Source organism: Larimichthys crocea, chromosome VIII (assembly GCF_000972845.2).
Source record: "Larimichthys crocea isolate SSNF chromosome VIII, L_crocea_2.0, whole genome shotgun sequence".
In the NCBI taxonomy this organism is placed as follows: Eukaryota; Metazoa; Chordata; class Actinopteri; family Sciaenidae; genus Larimichthys; species Larimichthys crocea.
Window position 1 is genome coordinate 19,666,486 of NC_040018.1, and position 16,524 is coordinate 19,683,009.

Here is a 16,524-nt window from a genome sequence, read left to right on the forward strand (position 1 = left end):
CAACCTGGAAAGGGTAGAGTTTTGGTTTATCTACATACATGGATGGATGTTTTACAGCCATGCACTAGTCAAGCACATTTGTAAACATAAGCACAGGCAATAAGTCTGACAATAAAGGATAAACGCAGTGTGGTTTGTTTGTTTAATCTGAACACAAAGAAAAATGTGCACCTAGGGGCAGTGTCTTACTGGAGCCTCAGCCCTACAGGATATAGCTCCTTGTAAAAGCACAACTTGTAAATTCTGCATTTATCTTGTTATGTTGTTTAAATAAGTAAATTTTTATTAGCGAATTGATTCTTGAGATTGTTGTGCATATTTTTGAGCTTTGGAGAGAACCAGGTTAGCTGTTTACCACTGCATCTTTATGCAAAGCTAAGCTAAGTCAATCACCTCCTGGCTCTAGCTCCATACTGTCAAAAAGACATGAACATGTCTTGCCAATCCTCTCATCTAACTCTCTGCAAGAAAGTAAATTTCAAGCACATTTTCTAAAAAATTCAAACTATTCATTGAAGAAACTATTACCTGCAAGCTTTGAGCATAACTTTGATTGTCAGAGCTGGAATCAGTTACGAAATGTGATAGCAATAACTTGCAGTAACATTGGGTGACTCATTCATCAATGTGACTGCAAGTATAAAGAAAATGTTTTATTAAAATGTTTATATGCAAGTTATATGCACTCATTTAAAAGTAAAATAAAATGTTAAAGCAGTGTGGAAGCTCAGGCGCATAAAACAGACATTCTCACAATAATATTTCACACACACAGTGTTGTTTCTTAAATGATGTTGAGGTTAAAGCTGGGTACAAATAGCCTGAGCAATTTAAATTTAGAGTGCCACTGTGCTGTGCGGCAACAATGAATCATCAGCATACAGCCAAATTTAAAGTAAATGCTGTGCAGGAAAAAAAGATCCAGTCTTATACAGTTGTGTCAGGGATGTCATGGAGAGGTCTCAGTGTAATCTATAAGCAGTGGTATGAATCATCTCCACAGGATTACTTTCTTCTTTTTTTTGCCACAGTCAGCATCTTGTACTGGTGTGTGTCCTTATGTTTTTAGATGAGTTCTACTGAACTGGTTTTACTTGGGGAGTAACAGCTTTGTGCATGTTCTTGTTGATCTGGGTGCTGACATCAAAACTACTCAGTGCTTTTGGGGTCTTAGATTTGAGTACACGGGGTGGTGAGATGCATTCTTGGCTCTTTTAGTTTGTATGGACAAAACACACAAGATATAGTGTGTAAATAATGATTATTAGAGGTTCCTGTAAGCGTATTTGTTACCTTTGGCTAGAGCCAGGTGAGTTTCCAGCTTGAAATATACCAGCATTACATCTGAGGCACTATTACTTGCATTACAAAGGATTACTAATCACTCCCCCTTCTGAAAGCTCTGTGATTCAAGCCTATTTGCCTTTCATGGATTGAAAACATTACAGTTCACTGTAAGCTCCACCTTATTAAAGAGCACTGGGCTCTAAAAGTCTGCTAATGTGTTCGCTTTAGCTATACTATGGAAATACTGAGAGAATGAATCACTTAAATATGCTTTAGCCTACAATATATATTTAAATATATGCCACTACTGATGACACTATGACATTACAAAGTTGCTGGTACTGTAAGTGCTGTGCATTAAGGTAAGCCAAAATGATTCCGATTGTCAGGGAAAGCATGTTTAGTGTAAACCTTCATTCAGCTGCTGTCTGACAACCACCACAGCGCCATTCACTTCTGTGCCTTCTGGCACAGAGAGTACACATTAACATATCATAAGCATATAGTAAGCCGTTTCATCTTTGCTGCTCGCGACCTTGGAGGCAGCAACTTGAAGAACGGTGAAAATCAGCATAAAGACCATACAGCGGGGCACTGAAATATGCTAACTATCAGCAATGCAGTTGAGCCCTAAAGAAGCGGCCGTTGTTTAGGACCACTATAAGTCACTCTCTGACTTGATCGCCTACTGCCCAGGAGCTCAGAGCTGTATGTAGATGCAAAACTAAAGCAAACATTGTCTAGCACCAATGTTACCAGATGCTACCCTAGGAGCAGTAACCTTTAGGTACCATTGCCTCAGTTGTTGCAATTTCCATCCCTTAGCTTAACGTGGCACCATCATTTATTGATGTGGTGTTTCCCAAGCTGATATGGAACCCCTCTCAATAATTAATCTGACGCAAGGCCTGGTCAGACCGATGGAGCGGCGTGCTGCTGCTCATGCTCCACTAAGGACCGCAGTGATCATTTGGCCTCAGTCTGGGTTATTTCCATCTCTCCGTTTATCACTTTTATTATCACTGTGATGAAACCCTGCGTGTGCTTCTATAAAGCACTTACGGGCCTCTGCTTGTTTAATACATTCCTCTTCCACTGACAAGTCTGCACTAATCTCATTTACCCATGAGTCACTGTGGCTACAGTCACAGCTGCCCATTGCACACACCCCTAAACTATTATTAATCATTAACATATCACATTTCTCATCAGGAACATATTACATACATGAACATGGGCATGTGGAAGGGCGCACACTTTTCAACTGCTAATGATAACAATACCGTTATTACCACAGGCAACAAGCCTAACAACAGCTGTTAGTACTAGCAGTTATCTTTACTACTACTGCCACAATAACTATTTCAGTGTCTACTGCTATCTGGTTTTCTCCAATCTGACTAATTATCAAATCCATTGATGCAACCATCTGTTTTCTATTGCTTAACTGAGCCGCAATGGCAGATGAACTCCTTCTGTAGGACTATAAGGCATTCACAAGCCAAACAAGATATATAACCTCTCCACCATGTCCTGTGTTTGTCATGGGTCTCTATCTTGTTGGACTTACCCAATAATACCTTCATAAGGATGCATCTGAGAGACATCCTGATCAGAAGCCCAAACCAACCCAACCTCGTCTTGCATTTCTGATTTACAAGCTCCTCGTCCTGTCCTCAAAGGTGAATTCAAGACAACCTTCAGCATAGAGGAAGACCATTTTGGCTGCATCAACAACTGCTTGTATCCAAAACTTTATTATTTCAGTCACCACTAAAAGCTCATGACAGTAGGTTAGAGTTGGCATGTAAATTGACTGACTCACCTAGAGCTTGGCATACATAGCTGGAGCAACGTGCTCATTAGTCTCACCCTTACTCTACGAACCTTGACGTACTTGAGGGACTGTGATGGCCACTTGACACACTCATTGAGTTTATTTTGTACTCTGCTGAAAACAAAGCAGCCCTAGGATCACCAACCTAGATACTCAGCTGCACCTTAAGATTCTGTCCCTAGAGCTCACAAACAAATTTGGTGACGAGATATAACCTGGGCACAACACAACAGCCGTTTGATGCCTTTGACTTACTGCCGATTATGTGGACATAACTTTGTCTCGTACTCAATGGGTAATTTTTCCACAGCTACTCCTCAAACAGACCCTCCAGTGTCCATACAAGAGAAAAGACCTGATCCACTGGTCCTCAAACAGTAGCTCCTGAATTAGATTTTTGACTATCTGTGACAGTCTCCTTTCCACCACTACAAGCCCCATCTGCCAGTACAGTCTGGACAAAGCCATGCCTCCTCTTCCTGAGTCATATGACAATTTGTCAGAGCCAGCATCTTTGAGGCAGTGTGAAAGTCCTTATTTGTGATGTCTTCAAACGTCTTCCATAGCCAAGTTTTTTTTTTGGATCTCTGACCTCAACACCTGCAGCTTAGATTTTGTCATTTTATCTTACTCCTTAACATCAGTTGTATCCAGAAGTCTTTGTCTTCTCAGCTACCTCGGCCTGTCATCTGCTGTAAGTCTGTTAACACATCCAAGTCAGCTAAATTTCATACACACCTGGACAAGCACACATACACAACAAATAAAAAACAAGGCCTCCAGGCCAGCCCTTTTCTCCAGACCATAGAAGGCCAGGCAAATCAAATACCAAACCTTAATGACTTCCCCATGAACTTGATGGAAGCTGACAAAATAATCATGACTCCAGCTCCTTTATTTTTGTCAAAGGTCCCAGCATACACTGTGCCATAACATCACACATCACATCAAGTTTATATTTATACCACATTTCACCAGGTGTATTGATCAATTCTTCTAAATGGTGTTAAAGTAGGACTGGGCCATATGGCATATGGTTAACATGATTTGATTGGTTGGACATGGACATGGAAACTGGTGGTGCAGGGTTATTAATGGGTTTAATTATTCTGGGAAGTTTGGTCCAATGAGTTGGATTAGTGGAAACTAAATTTGACTTTTTAAATATGAGGTGGGGCAAGTTTCACAATCCTAACAAATCTTACATGAGATTGGGATATTTAATGCAGGGAAAAAACAGATTTTCATGTCTATTGATCTGATTTTTTTCAACTGAAGTCTGTTGGGGACTGTATGTCAGTACTGACTAATTTCAAATAAACACGTAGAAAAACAGGCTGACATTAATCTCATTAATAGTTTTCCAGTTTTATGCAACATGATGTGATGAGATGACAGCAGGCAGTCTTTAAGCCATGCTTTGTTTACTCTAAAATGATTAAAACTCAGCTCAATAAATCTGTTTTAGAAGCCCAATTACTTCGATCTCATTGCAGTGCTGAGCTGTCACATGAAAACTTGACTTGAAAACTTGAGAGGCAAGATCCTAAAGTGCTGTATGACAGATTCAATACTCATTGGAGATTACATTTTACATATTTGCTTGCAAACCACGAGTACTTTACACAGTGGGTGCATCATAAAAGAATGTATTCACACTGCATTCTGTGGTCAATTTAAGATCCATAAGACATATGAAGCAGAAAGCTTATTGTTTTAGGTTAGTGTGGAGCCATTTGTCCCCATAACAAGTTATTTTATTTCCTTATTTCCTGATGTTTTGGCAATAAAAGGGTTTTAATCCAAAAATAGCATGAATCTAATTATTCCCCACACAGCCATAAAACCTAGGGAAGTGAAAACTGTGAAAGAAGAAATTCCCACACTGAAATCACATGACTACAAACCATATAAAAGATCTGCAGTTTATATGCTCAGAAACAATAAAACTGTGCTTTAACTGCCAATATATAGTATTTCCTCTCCGTAGCCACCAGTGTATTGCAGTTTGGCTCTAGGTTTAAATCTCATAAGGATGTTGAAGAACACTTAACTTCAGATCAATAATGTTTCTGCCTCAGAGCTCGCCTTTGTGTCCCAGTGGAGCTCGGGTCAGCTCACTGAAGTTCAATGTGTCTCATCAGTATGCAACACAACACCAGATATACATTACAAGTGTTTGGTCAGCTGCCTGGGGGCATGAGGGACTCTGCTGCTTTATTCTATGGCTGTTGAGTTGAGCCAGACAAAGAGCGTGGAACAAAGTTAGCGTGCTTCGATCTCATCATCGTTACAAAGAGTCTGGTAAATTACCAGGAACAATAGGATTACCTGCACTCATTGTAATGCACAATATAAGTCAGAGGCTCTTTATTAAGTCGCACCATTTAAGATCTGCTGTAACATCTGATAAATCCATTGTAGAAAATGTGTCTTCTTGCATTGCACTGATGCTATAAAAAGCACTCCAGTTTGTTTGTTTCAGTGAGAATATTTTTACCAACGAGTTAAGAATTAATCATGAATGGTTTTTATTCCTTCTCATTTATTTACTAAAGTGTTGGACTGAGATAAATAGCACTGCCTCTCTGTTGTTGTTTCATAACTACCATCTTGGATATGGATCATCAGTAACTTCACACACACACACACACACACACACACACACACACACACACATAAAGACACACACATAAAGACACACATTTAGGTACACAAACACACTTGTACATGGATAGGAAGGAAACAGGCAGTAACACATGATTAATTGTGAAGGCTTTTTTGGGCATGGCTGTAGTTTATACTACAGTGCACAGCAGATGGAGGGAGTGGGAGGTACAGCCTCTGAGAATGTTGTGGATCTAGAGGTTTCACAGGTGTACCAAAGACATTTATAATAGAGCAAGAAGGACTGAGGCTCCTTGCGTGCATGCGTGAGCCTGCACATGGATGTGTGTGTTTCTATTTTTGCTGCTGGGCTAGTCAGCAGGCCTGTCTTGGTGAGTCAGGGTGTGTGCGGTGACAGTGACATACAGACACACTGACAGAGGAGATGGAGGGTCAGCCCGGTGCATCCTGGAAAAGGTCTGGCAAGTGCATAGCTTGACACAAAAGGACATGATAGGTTTAGGTCGGGTCGTGCTTCGGTGTGGGTTAAAGATTTGAATACAAAAACACTGACGTTCATCATTAATGAATTGCATCTACTGACTTAACTCGTGCACATACCTCCTTGATGCTTCACTGGTGTGTAATTTATCTTTTCAGATCCTTTGGCAGGTTCATCTTTACAAACTGCAGGCAAGCATTTTTTTTTAATCTACAAGGATTTAGTTTTTATTTCAGTCACGTCTTTAAATGTCTTATTCAATATATATGATATATTGTAGCTAACTATCTAGAGATGGCAAGCAGATACAGAATATGTGTGATGTCAACAGGACTGAAACAATGCTGCGTTCAGAAAGTACACAAAGTGAATTTTTAAGGATTCGCGATTGAATACAGAGTCAATGGAAAGATTCAATTAAGGATGAATTTGCTGGGGTGGCACAAATTTACACAAAGACACTAGGCTACTCAAGCAAAACATTTGTGCATATCCGTAATGAATCCGCTTAAAAGCAGACAAATTAGAGGAAAAAGGACAGACTGGAGGGAGGCAGAGGCCGAGCTGAAAACTCTCACCTACACATGGTCAGTGTCTGTCGCTAGCTATGTATAGTTAATGTACAACTGGTGTTGTTTGGGGCAAATAAACACAAGCCAACAGCGCCATTCATCTAAAACTGACTGGCTTATTTAAGGTACCAACTATACATTAGTTGCAAACTAGCTAGAAACTGATCTTCTACTATGTCTGAGTGCTGTTTTCAATTTGCACGACACATTTTCAAGACTAAGATGCTCAAAAGTCAAGTCTCAATCAGTCTTGTACAAGTCAATTCATGTTTTTGGTCATCCAGTAATGTCTCAAGTTACAGTATGGTTTTATCATCTGCTGCATGCCAGTCATTTTTCTTAGAACACTGCATAGCTACATCTAACGAATTCATAGCATGTAGGTCATCACTTGTCTTTAGCATTTAGCATCACTAACAGTATCAGCACTGATTATTTGTTTGGTTTATGGTCACTTTGAACAGGCTATGTCAAGGGCTTGTAACGTGAACATAGAGCTACATCAGTGTGGTAAAAGTCATGGCAAAGCCAGCATGCAAACAAGTGCAAACACCAATATAATCCAAAGCTAGTAGCAAGCTAACATTAGATAGCAGATGCTGAGCTAAACATGTCTGCTAGCCATCCAGGTGACTCACTACCCAGGTGCGTTTTCAGGTGCCTAATAGTTTGATTTGGTCTATCCAGCATGCTTTATTTTGATACCGCAGACGTAGCCTTGTGTGAAGTTATTATATCCAAAGGTTATGACAAAAGGCACATCAGCTGCAGCTGTGCTCACCATCGTGTTGTTGATTCAGCTGTGGCTGCGTATGCATTATACCAACGGGTAATAACATTCATCTCATCAGACATTTTCTTAATGTTAATGCACCAAAAATATAAAATAAAGATTGTCCACGAGTCCCAAATCTCGAGTTCGAGTTGAGTCTAAAGTCTTGAGGATGAGTCTCAAGTCACTGTGCGTCATGTCATCATCTCCGCGTCGTGGCAGCTCATCAATCAACAGACCAACCAACATGGCCTTCCCTCAAGCCGTGCTGCTGGTATAGCCTGGCCGAGGATAGACAGGACAATTTTTTCTTAATTATTCACATGATCAATTGTTGTTTATGCACATTGGTGACAACCCGTCGGATCGTGAGAATAACTCTAATATCAGTGTGCCCTGACAATGTTAAACCACATGCTGCCTCAGGGGTGTTTGTTCTGCCATTTAATCTGATATTGAGTGAAACAGACGTGTGAACAGGCTTCTTCACAGACATTCTCACATTGTCTTAAATAATGTGTCTCACCAGAGATTGTATCTGAAAGTGGTTCATACATGGAACAATCCTTCACTGCAACTATTCTTCTGTCCTCTCTCTTTTTAATTGCTGCGCTGTGGCATTCTGTATTGGAGCAGATTCATCAGTGTCAACTGGCCTTGCTTGTTCTCTCACTCTCTCCTTCCTCCCTTTTCTCTCTCTCTTTATTTGGTTTTGTCTTTCTCTTCTCTTTTCCCCCTTCCGTTCTCATATATCTGCCTTTGACTTTCTCTGACGATGCAGTTTTGAGTCACTTATGTGAATGCAGTGTCTCTTCTAAAGGGCATTGTAGGATATCTTATATGTCCTTTCCTAGAAACTATACCCTATATGTACAGGACACATGGTACAGCTGGAGAAATCTGTTAAACTCACACTGGATGTACTGCTCTGTGCACTCACAATGCAGGCATGTAGAGATTTCCTTTGTTTTGATGTCATTAATGTTAGCATTTAGACACGTATGTTTAGTTTATAAGAAGCATGTATGAAATGAATGAATGAAATGATGTGAAATGTTGGGAATGTCTGCATTAAAAATGTGACGTCAGAATCTGACTTTGAATTTTGTCCTTACATTTACAGCTTGTGCAGGATAACAGCTCTGCCATTTGGTATTTGAGTATTTCCAGACCCTCAATATATAATATCGTTATATTTTAGGTAAAAAATTCAACATTCAACGACTTACAGTACATGAGAAGAATGATCCTACTTTCACATCTTGCCGGTAAATACTATATAAGGGTACAGATGGTAACTTTGTGGTTAAAAGATTGAAAAGAGGGGGAAATGGCTACCTTGGCTCCAAGAAATGTAGACTTACAGATTAAACAAACAAGATATATTATGTTAATTGTAGATTTTTAGTGGTGCTGAATTTTGTGACCCTTTCGACACAGTCAGGCTAGTTGTTTAAAGTCTTTGTGCTAAACTAGTATGGATCTTATCCTAACCATCTTTACCTGTGGTGAAATAATACGTAATAATATGCTGGTGATATTTACTGGAATTTCCTGATCAAGTCGTAACTAAGGCTCCGATTACTGGCTCATGTTTGTTATGCATTCAGTCGCAGCCTTGTTGCCACGCATCATATTGTTGCAATTAAATCTAAATAAAGACTTCACTGGGTTTTGAAATTAGTCTTTTGGGGCAGATGCAGCTTTATGCCAGGGCCTTGCTCACCATGCCACTGCCAGGACAGCAGGCCTGTTTCCTCTCCTACTCACTTCACACCTGATCAACAACTTTGCTTATATTCTTAGTATTTTAACAACCTAATTAAAAATATAAATATTGCATTTCCAGGTTCTTTCTTTAATGATTCATAGATTTGAAAGGGTAATTTTATACTGCATAGCATGACAAATGCTTCCTCTCCTTTTATAGTCTCTTCTTTTGCGTACACCTTGTCTCAGTTCGCTTCTTCAGCAGCAGAAATTTCTCAAAGCTTTCACAGGTGGCTGCTGCCTTGATATGAATATTTGATAGTTCTCATATATCTCCCTTGAGAGTAGTGAAATATTAAAACTCTTCCTGGTGGCCGTTTGGACTTCTCAGAGGCTGTAAAAATTGACTTCCTGATGAGAGGGGGGAAAAAATCATTTTAATGTGACACTATCAATATGTTTATAAAATGTCTTCTTCATTTTATAATGTACAATATTCTTTGCTGTTCTGCCCGGACATAGTATAGACTTATATAGGTGTGAGTCTGCTGTGGGGTTGATTAACTGTGTTGATAAATATGCAAATTATGATGAAGAGGATGAGGTTTGGCATGTGAATGAAGTTGCTGTTTTTTTGTCTTTCCTCCTCTTTAATGTCCCTCAATAGCATTCACATTATATGAATTTTCTCATACCATTTTTCTTTCAGCGGGATGCCAAAGGACAGTACCTGTTCGACCTCATCTGCCACCATCTCAACCTGCTGGAGAAAGACTACTTTGGCATTAGATATGTTGACCCAGACAAACAGAGGGTAAGTATTCATCTGATCACATCAGGTGATGGTGCTTCACAGACATTCATGATTTGCTGACTTCACCTTCTCTCTGACATCTTTGAGAGTTTTTTTTCCACTTCCACCAAGTAGTTTACTTTTTTTCATCATTTGTGAGTACAAATTATAATTTGGTCAGTTGCATTAAAAACTAATTTACACAGTGAACATCATTTCCATCATTGAGTTACCTTATCATTTGTGCACCCAAGTTCATAGAGCAAATGTTGCCAAAAGTACGAAAAATGATAATAAAGAAGAAAGCTCTGTAGCTGTTTTGTACATTTGTACATTGTGCTAGTCAGTGTTCTGTACACCGTCTTTCAGAGTCTGTAGATCACCAGGCAAGATTATCAATTGAGTCTCACAGGCAGAAACTGATTCGTTTAACATGTTGTTTGGTATAAATGCCAGTTCTGGTCTAATGAGTCTTTGTTTTCCTCCACATAAATATTCAGGACAGGAAGGAAGGCCTACAGGTCAATTATGCAAGGTGGCAAAACCCCAACTCCTTTGACTGATATGAATATCAGCCCCAGAAATTAACACAGTCCCTGGTGAATTTGCAGGTCTTGGACTGAGGGTTTGTTAAGCGTGCACTTTTGAACTGTCAATGGGATTCTTTCAAGGCTTGCAAATGTAATACACTTTCTTCTCTCTCTGCATTTTACTGAGAGACTGCTGAGAGACATTGTAACAAAAAATGTGAGTGCAGGTGTTTCTAAAAAAAAAAAGTTCTCAACAGCTAACAGCTTCATTGTGATTTCCAGTTACTGTATTGTGAGCACGATACCCCATTATTGTCAGCATGCCATCATCTCGCTGATTAGAGCCAGTTTCACCTCGTGATGTTTACCACTGACAGAAAACAGCACTCTCCTGATTACCTTCAGCTTTCTTTCATCCTCTCTACACGGTGACTGTGTTAGAGGGGGTCTAAATAAACAGAAGGCAATGAGATGGGGATAATTCTGCTGTGCTTTCCAGCTTTAGATTACAAGTCATGATGCTCTGCTTCTGAGCAATCAGACACCAGACTAACAGTTTAGCAGGAAAATACTGGGTGTCCAAAGTACAGATCTTTTATTGTCTTTCTCTCCCTTTCAGCATTGGTTGGAGTTTACAAAGTCAATTGCCAAACAAATGAAATGTAAGTATTTTCAATTCATTTAACTCCAGTGTCCAAACATTTGAGTAATAAACCTTCAAGAACAAATATATCATGCAAAAAAAGACAAAGAAAGACAGATGCCAACCTCGTTAGAAACACCTCATAGTGTATTTTTAAGGTTTGTCTTTGTTCCGCAGCCCAGCCTCCATTCACCATGTGTTTGCGTGTCAAGTTTTACCCACCGGACCCTGCTGCCCTAAAAGAAGAAATCACCAGGTAAGGTTTCAAATAGCATGTTGGGCTGCAAGTGGAGAGCGCAGTGAGGTATGGACGAAGGTAAAACTTTAGTTTGACAATCTTTGTGTCTCATGACTCCTTGTCTCTCCCACTGATGAGGTTAAAAGTGAAAACTGTGACACGTTTACATAATCAAACCAATAATTTCAATAATAATTTAAATTGTACAAATGGCAGTTAGATCCACTCCACTAGTTTAGCTTTGCCCTCCTATAATATTGTCAATGACTCATGATGGACAGGTTTTAAAAAAAGGGGGATTAGGGATTCTCAAAACTGGGCATTACATCACTCACAATACTACTTGACCACCAACAGTTTAATTGCAAATTGAGGTGTGTTATGCTACTGCAGCAGCTAATGTAGCATTGAGCCGCTAGCCTCAAGTAGAGATGAGGAGCACTTGACAGAGGCCAGGTAATGTCATTTCTTTGTAACTCCACAAAGCCATTTTTTTTTTTTCATTTTCAAACTTGACAATTGACATTGCTTGAGGCAATATATCAGACTTCACACAGCTTGTTCTGGAGACACAATAGTCTTTATACAGCTTTTTTCACATTTTGTAGTAGTAGTACTCCCAAAGACCTGTCAACATACACTTACGTTAAATACGACTTTATTGAACTATGTGTGTGCCAGTGTCGTCATGCCATGCAGCAATATAATTTACTAGAAGAGCGCATGCACATGATGCCAGTTTACACACATGTAGCATAGAAAGAATAAGACATAAGACTGCCAAAAGGCTAAAGAACAGAGAAGTGCAATGATTTTTGCAAGCACTGCTTACATGCTGATCACAATTAGCGACAGCGCCACAGTTCACAAATTTAAGATACATGTTGAAGCCCTAAAGAGCTCTCATATCCTTGTGCATGGGCCACAAGGTTCGTATTTATTTTGATTAATGAAAAATGTCTAAACTATTAAATTATTAAAAAACGCAGCATTATGCACATTTGGTGAAATGGACACAGGTATTCTCTAATGGTCTGAGTGAGCACACACTTTTCTAAATCAAACATGTAACAACATTCAAATATTTTTTATGAACTACAACATCCTAAGAAATCCTTCTGATATAATAGTGTTTCTTTTGTTATTGCAGTTCTGTTTATTCATCACAGCTTCCTGTTGTTTTGTTTGTCCACTCACTGGTGGTATTAAAAATAATGTGGAAAAACTAATGTCCATTTCAATACAGAATACAACACAGATGCCCTGTTAACAATATTCTCAGACTCAACTAGGGACCATTACATCAAACATTTATTTTTGGAAATCCCACAAAAAAAATGCTGACATGGAGGAAACCTAAAAAGTATAAAAATCATTTTCCGCAGCAGTGATTTTATTGAACCACCAGGGATGTCTCTATCTTCTGCCTTTCTATTAACTTCCTTGTCTCATAAAATCAAATCAGAAATATTCTCAGACTTTACTGTTCTGATCTCATGTCTTTATAGTCAGCTTTTAGATAAATGAAAAATGAAGAAAAGCACTGCCACTCAGTTTTAAAGAATATTTACACGCTGTCTGAACAGGCACATAGCTGAAATCAAATCTTTTTATTTAATTTTTTTTAATGGTTTTTCATGATAAAGTTAAGAGTGAAAATGTGTTTTTCAGCTTGCTTTCCTTAGTACAGAAAGTGAAAAAGACCATTTTGTATGTAATCTGAAATCTGAAGTATTTAAAAGGCATGTATTGATGAAGGTACAAAAGACAAACCACAGGTATAATTTCATAACAGTATCCAGAGCTCAACAGTTAGCCTGATTTGAGTATTTCCTCTCTTTTATAAGCTGCAGTATCATAAAGCTCCTCGCCACGACTGTACTGTGTGTGGCATCCTCGACAGCTGAACAAACTGCTGTGAGATGCAAGCCAGAGAGCTACCGAGCGCACAGATCCCTTTAAATCACATCCCTCGACTGGTTGCCACGCAGTGAAATCTCTTATTGGCAATCCAGCTCTTCTTGATAGAGCAGAGCGCCAGCAAGGGAGAGCTCCTCCATCCTCCGCCATCTGTTCTGACTGGAAGCTTGCACAGACACACAAATACATAGTAGATAAGCAAACACAATGTCAGGTATCAACATTTTGCATAGATTTATGTTTCTTTTAGCTTTTCATTTTCTTTATATATCATTTTAGGCAGCAGGATTTAGACAACCCTACTGAAGTGCTTCATGAATTACTACCAGCTGCACAGTGAGACTGTTTAAATAACAATGGATTTATCAACATTTACATAGAACTTAAGACAGTGTGTAATTTATTAATTTACATAACAGACATAAGGTGTCATCAGACGATAACATGAGCGGTCTGTAATGTAAAAAGTCTCAGTATACAACCCTGTAATTTTCATAGCAATGCTTTGAACTCCTATACTATTTATTGCTTTGGTGCTTGGAGGGAAGCCAGAGCGTTTTAAATTAATGCTGGTAGGGAAAATTGACATATGAGTAATCTCTGGATGTTGTGGACAACACCAGAAGATTGAGTTGCTCCAAATGGTCTTCATTGCAACACAGAAGTCATATTTTAAATCAGTGTCAATTCTCAAAATGATTATGCTTTAGCTGCAGCTCTGTCTCGAGGGTGGGCTACATGTCCCATGTCTGATGTTCCAGTAGAAAACTCTGGATTGCCAATCATGTGTTCATTCATCTTTTTGTAATTATGGATTAATTATAAGTGGAGCTCTAGAGTAATTGAGTTTCTAGCTGCATTTCTTTTACATTTCACCATGTGGAGTTACCATGGGGTGCAGTTTATCTGTAATAACCAGACATAGCATCTAAAGCAGATTAGTGAACACAGTCTCATGAGATGTGATTATATTTTTAGCCATGCTAGCGGCACAGCTCTAGGGCAAGAATAAACCTACCATGATGTCACCTATTGGTCTGTGGACAACCATTTCGAAGCCTGCAGATTGGCATTAAGTCTGTTGCCATTTTGTTTTTTGAAACCAGAAGTGACAATATTTGGAGAAGAGCATGGAAGTGGTGGGTGATATACTGCAAGTTGGACTATGCTTGGTTTTGACTCCGCTTTCAAGGAGGAAATATGGCGGCCTGCCTAGTCGCATTATAGCTAAATGGTGCACTATATAGTAACATAAACTTGATTCATATTCGTTTTGCTCTAAATGGGACCATAATTTACAAGAGACTGAGACCATAAACGCTTGAAAAACTGTTTATTGAGGTAATAAAGTGAGAAGTGGGGTTATTCTTTCATAAGATTCAACACAATCCGGCTTATTTTAGCAGCTAATGGACCTGCCGCCTGCTTGTCATTAGAAGGAATGCAGTTCTGCACATTATTATACACTGTTGATGGTCTGGGGATAGAAATGTCAGTCTGTCAGCTGGTTAATCTACCAGTTGGTCGACACTTTACACCATTACTTTTTTCTAACAAGCTCTTGAGCACACCTTCAGCCTCAAGGGACACCAAGAGGGGGAATGTCGGTATTTACCTTTTCTTAATAATGACCCAAATCAGTTTCTCTGTGTTCCACTCCACAGATATCTCGTCTTCCTGCAGGTTAAGAGGGATCTTTACCACGGTCGCCTCCTGTGCAAGACATCAGATGCTGCTCTGTTGGCTGCCTACATATTACAAGGTATGACAAAATAGGGAGTCATCGCTTATGTATAAAAAAAATTTAAATGTTTCCACTCATGTCAGAATCATCACCCCACATTACGACTGTAAATAAATGTTTCCTCTGACAGAGGTATGTCTATCACATATGAATGTTTGTGACCATCTGTAGGATCTTTATGATTTCCATATGATCCTGGCTTGTTTACAAACTATGAACATGTTCATCCATGAGCTCATATTCTGCCACAAATGTACTTTAATGTGTGGGTGTGTGCAAATAGGAAGGCTGAGCATATTCAGTGGTTGAAATATTGCTCTTATTTCTATTTGTGGTGTTTGTGATCGATTTTAATGATTGGTGATTTTAATAACTCTAAGAACCATATGAAGCTATTCATATACAATTATTACTTAAAACGGGATTCTGTGAAAAAGTTGATATGTTTCGCTTTAAGAAAATCTGTTTTGGAAAAAGCTGATTGTTTTGGAAGATGCCGGATGCTCATCTCACAGCCTCCTTTGGCTCATCAACATGCAGAGAGGTGAGACGCATCGAGAAACAGTTTCTCTGTCACACACCGTGCCAACCAGCTATCCTGCCTGCCTGTTCCAACACCTGAATGATGCAAATGTTCTTGGTTGTCTCTGTGTGGCTGTAAACACCACGAGACAGTGCATGAATATACTGAAGGACATTGGTTCACATTGGATACTGGCTGGCTTGTTATACCTTTCAGCGCAAGGTTATATCTATTTATTCATCTCTTTATTCATTTATGTGTTCACATTGTAAGATTGTGAATATTTTTGTCAAAAGCAGCACCACTTAACTGCAGACATATATATCTTTTACAGGTAATATAATATGGTTATAGTGTAGAGTATGTAGTAATATAAATTAGTGGCTATCTGAGCCTTCCCTTTTCGTAAAGCATTTCTTCACCAGGTGTCTCTGGCTTAAAATAAGCACTCTTTGAGACTGAAAACAAGTCAGTTTTTGGCTGTCTAAAATGTATTTTTCAACAGCAATGGCTGTCTGACCATTACCAGATTACCCAGACAGAAAGTAGCCAAACTCAAACAAACAAAGTTTCTCCACCGTCTGCCAGTGGTTATAAAACTAAAGGCTGCTAAAGATGGCTATATCGATTCAGAGAACACTGGCAGGTGTTTTTTGGCAGGTGTTTTTGATGGTACAGACATACAGGCTTACACATTTCCGATGCTCTCATGCAATGCTTTTTTAAATTGTCTGGCCTGTAAATAGAAAGTATGAAATATAAGGCTGCAGTGCCTCAGCATTTAACTGATACAGTGTAACAATAAAAGTTTCAACACTCCGGTAAATCACCTTCAGCTAGTATTTT

At 39.1% G+C, this 16,524-nt stretch overlaps 1 protein-coding gene across 1 annotated transcript in view; it reads left to right on the forward strand.

The window, feature by feature from the left end:
• Positions 1–16,524, forward strand: part of LOC104920111 (FERM domain-containing protein 5) — a 71,520-nt gene that overhangs the window by 41,916 nt on the left and 13,080 nt on the right. Inside the window, exons 2-5 of the mRNA XM_010732307.3 lie at positions 9,997–10,101; positions 11,230–11,272; positions 11,431–11,509; positions 15,076–15,173. Coding sequence (XP_010730609.1) covers positions 9,997–10,101; positions 11,230–11,272; positions 11,431–11,509; positions 15,076–15,173 — 325 coding nt within the window. The remainder of the gene's footprint in view (positions 1–9,996; positions 10,102–11,229; positions 11,273–11,430; positions 11,510–15,075; positions 15,174–16,524) is intronic.